Source organism: Rhinopithecus bieti, unplaced genomic scaffold, assembly GCF_001698545.2.
Source record: "Rhinopithecus bieti isolate Rb0 unplaced genomic scaffold, ASM169854v2 scaffold_44948, whole genome shotgun sequence".
Taxonomy (NCBI): Eukaryota; Metazoa; Chordata; class Mammalia; order Primates; family Cercopithecidae; genus Rhinopithecus; species Rhinopithecus bieti.
This window is the reverse complement of record NW_016818762.1, coordinates 643,441-652,042: the sequence shown is the minus strand read 5'-3', so window position 1 is coordinate 652,042 and position 8,602 is coordinate 643,441. Positions and strand designations below refer to the sequence as shown.

General features: G+C 44.4%; 1 protein-coding gene across 1 annotated transcript in view; it reads left to right on the top strand.

Annotated features, from left to right (window-relative positions):
• Nucleotides 1–8,602, top strand: part of RYR3 (ryanodine receptor 3) — a 580,605-nt gene that overhangs the window by 482,510 nt on the left and 89,493 nt on the right. Inside the window, exon 65 of the mRNA XM_017857433.1 lies at nucleotides 3,782–3,912. Coding sequence (XP_017712922.1) covers nucleotides 3,782–3,912 — 131 coding nt within the window. The remainder of the gene's footprint in view (nucleotides 1–3,781; nucleotides 3,913–8,602) is intronic.

The following is an 8,602-nucleotide window of genomic DNA, read 5'->3' as shown; positions in this document are numbered from 1 at the left end:
AAAAAAAAAAAAAAAAAAAAAAAAAAAAAAAAAAAAAAAAAAAAAAAAAACTATCAGATTTCATATCTCACCCCTTGTTACTCCTGATTTTCACCCAGGTTTCTTTCACCACTGCCCTCCCTGTGGCCTTGTGCTTTCACAGTTTATCTCCTCATTTCTTCCTCCAACTCACAAAGCAAGACCGAAGAGAGAAAACACCACATTTCTACTCACTGGCCACTGTGGTAAAGATGGTAAAACTCTTAGCTGAAAAAAATTGCCCCTCGTGAATGCCTGTATTTGATGTGTGGAAGCACTCACTATCCTCAGTTGTCACCAAAGGAGTTGGCAACTCAGGTCTGAAGTTAAAATGATACCCCTCTTCCCATGCCTGGCCACCACCTGGAGCTTAGTAAAGAAGAGAAATAATCGGGGAAGAGCAGATGCTGAGAAGGAAAGGCGGGGGAAGAGGCCTGGCCTGGGGCCTGCTCAGAAGTGAAGCTGCCTCGTGAGAGCCTCCCCGAGAGCACCTGCGTCTCAGCAGTCTCCGTCTCTGCGCAGCATTGATACACAAGGCACAGTAGGATTGGTTTGTCCAAGGGCTTCCACTCTCCCTCTGGAGAAGTCCTGGGTGGGGAGGTTTTAGCAGGCAAACCTTCATCCAAAGGACAAGACTGAGCCATCAGCTAAGAAGAGATTGCCTGACTGAGGACCTGTCAATCCAGTGTTGCTGACTGGGGCTGATTTTAAAGTTATTGGCTCAAATGCTTCATAGCCAAGCAGGCTATCATCCAAGCCTAAGAAGATAAAACATAAAACTGCATATATTCACTTCCTCTTATAGTCATTTGAAAGATCACTTTTTAAAATATGTTTGGTAACTTGAATGAAGACTGGGTGGGTTTTCGAAGGAATACACAGCTTTCTGCCAACTCACTCACCCTTCCCTCCTCCTCCTCTCTAGTTCAGCAGATTTATCTTATATCTCAAGCAGAACACGTCTGTATACCCCCAGATTTGCCGTCTGCAGATTCCATCATAGTTTCGTGCTGTCATTTCTTTCAAGACCAGTTAAGATCATAATTTTTCTTTTCTTTTCTTTTCTTTTCTTTTCTTCTTTGCTTTTTGAGATGGAGTCTCACCCTGTCACCCAGGCTGGAGTGCAGTGGTGCAGTCTCGGCTCACTGCAACCTCCACCTCCCAGGTTCAAATGATTCTCCTACCACAGCCTCCCAAGTAGCTGGGATTACAGGCATCCGCCACCATGCCCAGCTAATTTTTGTATTGTTAGTAGAGACAGGGTTTCACCATGTTGGCCGGGCTGGTCTCGAACTCCTGACCTCGTGATCCACCTGCCTCGGCTTCCCAAGGTGCTGGAATTACAGACGTGAGCCACTGTACCCGGCCAAGATCATATTTTTAATCCAACTCAAGTATGTCTATTTCTCTGTTAGAACAAAGCTGCAGGTTGACTCTAATCCTTAAGATTAGTCCATGCAGATATGTTATTTGACCACGTTGTTGATTTAGAGTTCAATATAGAACACAGGTTCTACATTTGCCCTGCATTTAATGAGAATGAATCTGGAGGACAAAGGTTAAGGTTAAAACTATCTAGTTTACTTCTCAGTTAAAAAAAAAAAAAAAAAAAAAAACAAGGCTCCCCTAACCTCCCCATAATAAATACTTGTTATCCACTTTAAGACAATCTAGGCTTTTGGCATTCTAGCTTCTTGGTGCTGCTGGAATTATTGGCTGTTGTCACAGTGACAGGCAATTAACACATAGTCTTGGGCACAGGTCTCAGTGGGGAGCTGAAGGAAACCCACAAGAATTGGATGCCCTTCTGCTTCCACAGAGTCACAGTAATGCGGCAAGTGTTGGCTCTTGTCTCTAAGTGCCCTTTCTCAAGCTGGCCATTGTCGTGTGATGATCCTGTAACATTCCCCGAGGTGCAGCCCAGCACTCTCAGTTCCCAGGGATTCTGCTCATGAGCTCATATGCACAGCATCAGTGCTTGACTTGGGCTGATCAGTCCTAGAGGAAGGCAGAGTGAGGGCTTGCATATGGTAAGCCTCCCACCTAAGTCTTTTTCTTTCTTCTTTTTTTTTGAGATGGAGTCTTGCTCTCTCGCCCAGGCTGGAGTGCAGTGGTGCAATCTCAGCTCACTGCAAGCTCTGCCTCCCGGGTTCACGCCATTCTCCGGCCTCAGCCTCCCGAGTAGCTGAGACTGCAGGCGCCCGCCACCATACCCAGCTAATTTTTTGTAGTTTTAGTAGAGACGGGGTTTCACCATGTTAGCCAGGATGGTCTTGATCTCCTGACCTCGTGATCCGCCCGCCTCGGCCTCCCAAAGTGCTGGGATTACAGGCGTGAGCCACCAAGCCTGGTCCCACTTGAGTGTTAATTATAGACCTGTTGTCTGCATTTTCACCTATTATCTTTGTATCATGATCTGACAAAGGGCTCCCATTATTGGTTTGTTTGAAAAAACTCCCTCGTATCTGGGAGCTGATATCACATGAAACTTGCAAGTCAGGTTCATAGTCTCTCTGTGATTAGATATGGGCGAGTGGCTGACAGATGTTGATGGGTGGGAAAGAGATGCCTCTGGTTTCTCATTCATTAGAAAGCAACAGTTGTCAGTCCCTGCACAGGGCCCTCCTAGCCAGCTCTATCACTGTGTTATCTCACTAGCAGTAGATAAGATACAAACCCAAAGTTAAGCCCAGATCTGGGAGGAAGAAAATTTATTGCAGTTCTGACTCTGCTTTGACTAGCCAAAGGTTAGTTCCCATCCCTTGTACTTACAGACTTGGTTACCCTGCAGGCAAGTGTAAGTACTCTCAGTTGGAGAACTTGAACTCTGAACAAAGAATCCCAAGCCTTTTGTTTTTGTTTGTCTGCTTGCTTCACAGAAAGACTTAAAAACCGGACCTTAAGATATGGTGGACAGTCAACTATTTGTACAAAAGAGGGACAGGAGTAACAGTTATTTGAGGTCTCTCCTATAAATCAAGCAGTAGGTTTTAGGACCTATTGTTTCTGTTAAAAGGCAGGTCTTTTATTTTTGTGTCTCTTTGGTGCTTTGGTGTGTTACCTACTGTTCCCACTAGTGGACACCGGCTCCATCCATAGCAGAGAATAGACACAGAGAAATTACACAGATTTCAAAGCTTTTTTGAGAACAGAGGGGAATGCATCTCAATTTGGACAGCAGCAGAACTTGCTCTCACACATGCTGGGAGAGAGGGACAAAGCTGCACAGTGTATTATATCATCTTAACCAGTTAAGAACTAGGCCAGGCGCGATGGCTCATGCCTGTAATCCCAGCACTTTGGGAGGCCGAGGCGGGTGGATCACGAGGTCGGGAGATCGAGACCATCCTAGCCAACACAGTGAAACCCTGTCTACTAAAAAATAATACAAAAAGAAATTAGCCAGGTGTGGTCGTGGGCGCCTGTAGTCCCAGCTACTCAGGAGGCTGAGGCAGGAGAATAGCGTGAACCTGGGAGGTGGAACTTGCAGTGAGCCGAGATTGCGCCACTGCACTCCAGCCTGGGCAACAGAGTGAGACTGTCTCAAAAAAAAAAAAAGAGAGAGAGAAAAAGAGCTAGGATCTAAGTAGTGAGAGCGTTGGTTAGTGTCCAGAGAAAGATGAGGGGAAGAAGTGCATGCAACCTTGCTGGGCCTAGTGCCTGGGGATGTCCATGAATTAATCTATGGGGAAGGCCTGGTCCGTCAATGCATGGGGCCAGCATGTGGGGGGCAACACTTCTAAATGGACTTCTTTGTTTCCAGGCAACGCCCTGCCCTTGGAGAATGTCTGGCCTCGCTGGCAGCTGCCATACCAGTGGCATTCCTGGAGCCCACCCTTAATCGCTACAATCCTCTCTCGGTCTTCAACACCAAAACCCCCAGGGAGAGGTCTAGTAAGTATCTCCCCACAAAGGTCATCAACCCATTTCATGTGCTGAGAGGAGGGGAGCCACACAGGCAGGGAGCAGCAGTCCTGCAGCACTGTGGCTTTCTTGGTCTGAGAGGAGCCAGGAGGTGAGGTTAGGGACTAGGTTGCAGGTCTCCATCTTACTGGAGGAAAAAGCTTGGGCAAGGCTTTGTTGTGATTAGGCTTTGATGTCTTCTTCTGTAGAGTGAGGAGTCAGTGTTGCTGATTTTGAAATCCTTTCCATCCGAAGACCTCAGGGTCTCTTGTCTGCTCTGGGTTTCAGTTCCCCATCTGCACCTGGGTATGTGACTCCTTTTTTGCAGTCCCTCTCCGGAGTGGCATCAGAAGGTGCGCCTCCACACTAATAACCTAATTATACTCTTCCAGTCCATGGAGAGGCTGTGCTTCTAAAGATGCTGACCACACGTTTTCATCTTCGCGGAAGATAAGACATAGAAAAGCACCAGAAGGAAGAGAAATTATACAAGAAAGAGTATTTCTTAGCAAAAGTATTGACACACTAGGTTCCACAACAGGGTGGCAAACTATGACCACAGGGCCAATCTGGGCCCCTGCCTATTTTTGTAAATAAAGTTTTATTTGAACACAACCACACCTACTTATTTACATCTGGTGTGCGGCTGCTTTAGCACAGCAGTGGCAGAATTGAGTAGAGGCAGGAAAGTTTGGCCTGCAAGGTCTAAAATATTTACTATCTGGCCCTCTACAGAAAAGTTTTCCACCTGTCTTGTAGAATAATCCTGGAACTAAAATCCAAGGCAGGTTGTAAATCTAGTTCTGGAGGGTCCTTGTATCTGGGTTAATTGTGATCCTGCCTAAGGACAAGGGAATAGGATAGAGGAGCTTCAAGTAGGAGCCTTGAATCAAGCTTGGACTCCAACTAGAAAAAACTGCGATGATTCCATCTATTCTGAAGCAAAAATTACCAAACTGTAGGCTAATCAATATTGAGGGGAAAAAAGCCACAGTAAATTATTTTCAACCAGAACTTTCTCTATTCAGAACCAATGTTTTCTTAAAATATTGCTATACACTACCAGTAGATGGCTGAACGTGGTGGCAATTCCATTTAGTTCAAGCCCCCTTTCTCAAACGGCCGTGAGATTTAAGGAAGAAGCGTTCTGAGCGAGAAAGGGCTCATACCATACTTTTCTTTGCCACCGCTGTTTTTTTCATCTAAAGATGTGAAGTGCTAAGCCATGGCAGCTTTACTCCCACTTGCTTCCTGTTACTTCAGGTAAGAGGAGCACATTGCCCCCCAGAAATGATCACCAGGACAATTCAGATAAGGCCACTAATAAAAATCTTTCACTGAACTAGAATACAGTGGAGACTAGTGTTCTCAGAGCTAGTCAAGAGAGAAACGTTGCCAAGATGCCTCAACTTTCCAAAGTCCCATATGAAATCTGGAAGTTAACCTTTCCTCAACCCCTTCAGCCTCATTTCGCCCTTTCTTCCCTTTGAAACTAGCCCAAAAAAAAGTATTTCCGACCTTTTTTTTTTTTTCTTCCCACTTCTGATTCCAAATGAGTCCTAGCTTTCCACCAAAGTGGAAGCTGAGCAACAGAGCAGACTTTGGTGAAGTTGAGAAGGAGCTGTGACATCTCCAGGCAAATGCCAGCCCAGGTGTTGCTCCCTGACTCCAAAGGGACATGGGGCCCAGTCATGACAGTTCTGGATATTTATACATTTATTCTGCTTCAACTGTGACTTGAGAAATAGTATATCTCTGTCTCTGTACCAGCACTGTGTAGAGCTTCACCTGGGAAAAGAGAGAAACTGCCTCTGCCCTTCAGTTCATAAAGGCACAATGAGGATGTTTCGCCCTGCTCCTGTGCCTTTATGAACTGAGGAAGATAGAGGGAAGCCTAGGGTGGCTTTGGAAGGGAGGGGAATTAGTCTCTTGCACTGTGCTCTTTCCCTCTCATTCTATACACCTCTACATTGATGTAATAAGACATATTCATAAATAAAAAATGACTCCCCATCATTGCATACTCCAAGGGAAGTAAAGAAACAAGGTTGTAATTGGAGATGACACAGTCCTTTATCCATTAGTGACACACTATGGGACTCTGGGTCCAGCTCCCCTGAGCCCATGTGTTTGATCACTGGATTCAGTGAAGAGTGAATGCTGACCATGTGTATGGCTCTTAAAAAGTTTATCTAGAGTCAGAGAATGACTGATGCCTTAATGAACTGTAAGAAGGTAGACTTCATTCATTACAAAGTGAGTGGTCTGAGAAACAAAGGGCGGGGAAGAATGTTTAAGATGACAGGTGATGTGAGCCTGTGGTTTAGAAATACAATATGAACTGATTTATCATGTCTTCAGTTAATTGGGCATCTCTATTAATTGACACTTGATGCTTTGCCAGCAGAATTACTCAGATTCGTATCTTTGATGCCCTATAACATCCTGGTGCATTTTCTTCCTCATCCAAAAATTATTAAGATATACTTAGAAAAAGTTTAATACTGTTATGTGCCAGTTATTCAAAACTAGTTACATCCTTGGTTATGGGTGGCAGTGATCTATTACTCAGAACACTAGATAGACCAAAGCATCCTATTACCAGTCAGTTTGCTTTTCTTCTGTACCCTATTGGAACTCTTTTTCTCTTTGGTTGATTATTCCAATTCTAATGGAAGCCATCTGTATTGCAAAAAGAAGAGGTGCTAAGGTGAGGCACACAGGACTTTACAGTCTAATCCAGTGGTTCTTGAATTCTAACATGCATCAGAATCACCCAAGAGGCTTGTTCAAGACTGTCGAGCCCCCACCCCTAGGGTTTCTAATATGGTAAGTCAGTTTGGAGTGAGGCCCAGGAATTTGCGTTTTTAGCCGGTCTCCAGATGATGCTGATGCTGCAGTAGGAGGACCGCACTTTGAGAATCATTGATCTAGAAGATAAAAGGACAATGATTCTAAAGATTCCCCCCTCACAATCTTGTGTCTGATTCTAAGAGGACACAGCTGAGGCTGTTTTTCTAGCAACTCACTCAGAATTCATTCTGTGGGTTTATGCTGTGGCATTTGAAGTACAAAACACCTGAATCACAAATGTTTGTTCCACTCAAGGACCAATTGCGTATAAATAACTTTTAAAGGTCATTATAATGGCTCCAACGCAGCAACCTTAAGCAACGCTGTTTTCGTTAGGCAGCAGGCAAAAAGTGTTCATGATGATGTATTGTATATGTGACGTTTAAACAAACACACCTGAGCCTTATCATTTACAATCCCGTGGCAAATAGTTGTAAATTTCAGTTGCATCTATGGCAATGGCATTTTTCTGTGTGTAGAACCTCAAGGTAGAACGTTTGACTTCCCTGTGTTTACCTCTGTACTCTGAGAGTGTGTGTGTAAAATTATGTTGTTTGTAAGGGTCTCTCTAGACTCCCATGTTCTTGTTACCCATGACCATTGTTTTCTTGCTGCGAGATGCAGGACAGACTCATTCTCTGCAAATGACCATATCTGACCCATAATTTCCTTCTACGGCAAATCACAAGAGTTCAGGGTTCTTTGGCTTTCATACTATTAATCCCTTTCCATTGTCTGGGTTTTAAAAGATGTTGGTCCACTCCTGACATCCAAGGAGGAGAGATTTTTAGCCTTCTATCTACCAAAAGGCACTAGTGATAGCAACAAAAGTCATCACTAGGGAAAGAGTAATAGTGCTTCACCGGGGCTATCCCATAGCATAAAGGCTGCTGGGATCCATTGCTTTACAACTGCACATCCTGTCCAGGTAGAACCACTTGTCTCAGCTGCAGATTCATTCTCTCCAAGACAGCCAGGATTAGTCTGTATCTCTGCTCCATGCAGTATAACCATGAGAGAAACTGAGACCGTCCCTTTCAATTGACCAGTATTCGTAAAGGCCAAGGAATTTGGTATGGCCTCTCCTATTTATTAATCCTTCAATTCCAATGGATATAAAACCTGAAAATCTAGAGAAGAAAGACCTCAATCCAACAGTAATCCCAATGGCAAAGGGCCTGCAGGCGTAACCCAATTCACGAAACATACATTTGTATTTGCAGTCTTCTGCTTTATATTTGGAAATGTATGAGAACTTTGCATTTGATTCCAAATATCAAAAATAATTTCCTCAAATCTTCCAGGGAACTGATGTACTGGGAAAACACACCACATCTTTCCTGTGACTTCCCAGACTGCCTAGCTCCTTCAGTGCCTGATGTTTTTACCCCAGTGTGAGAAGTTTGGCCTGAGGATGAAGTAGACACATTCTGTAGCAAGCAGTTAGATCAGTGGGTGTGTATGCAAAGCTTTGGGCTTGTGGCTCTTACTCAGAATTGTCCATGTCCCTCCACTCAGAGCCCTTGTTATCTTCTCACCTGTCAGGAACTTCAGGATGCTTCCAGTCTTCCTCCTGTCTTGCAGGAAAGAGTGTCCTTTACCTTATGGAAAGCAGGACAGATAAGCCCTGGATTTTTCTGTTTACAGTTCTTGCATCTGGCAGCCCTGCCTGATTGAATATTGAACTCTGTCTGTTGATCCTTCAGCCCATATGTCCTTGTCTAGAGCAGCACCCTCAATCATTCAGGGTGAGGAAAAGATAGCGCTCCCACGATTCCTTACAAATCAGTCCTTGGAAACAAAAAGGATTAAGCAATTGACAGGGAGT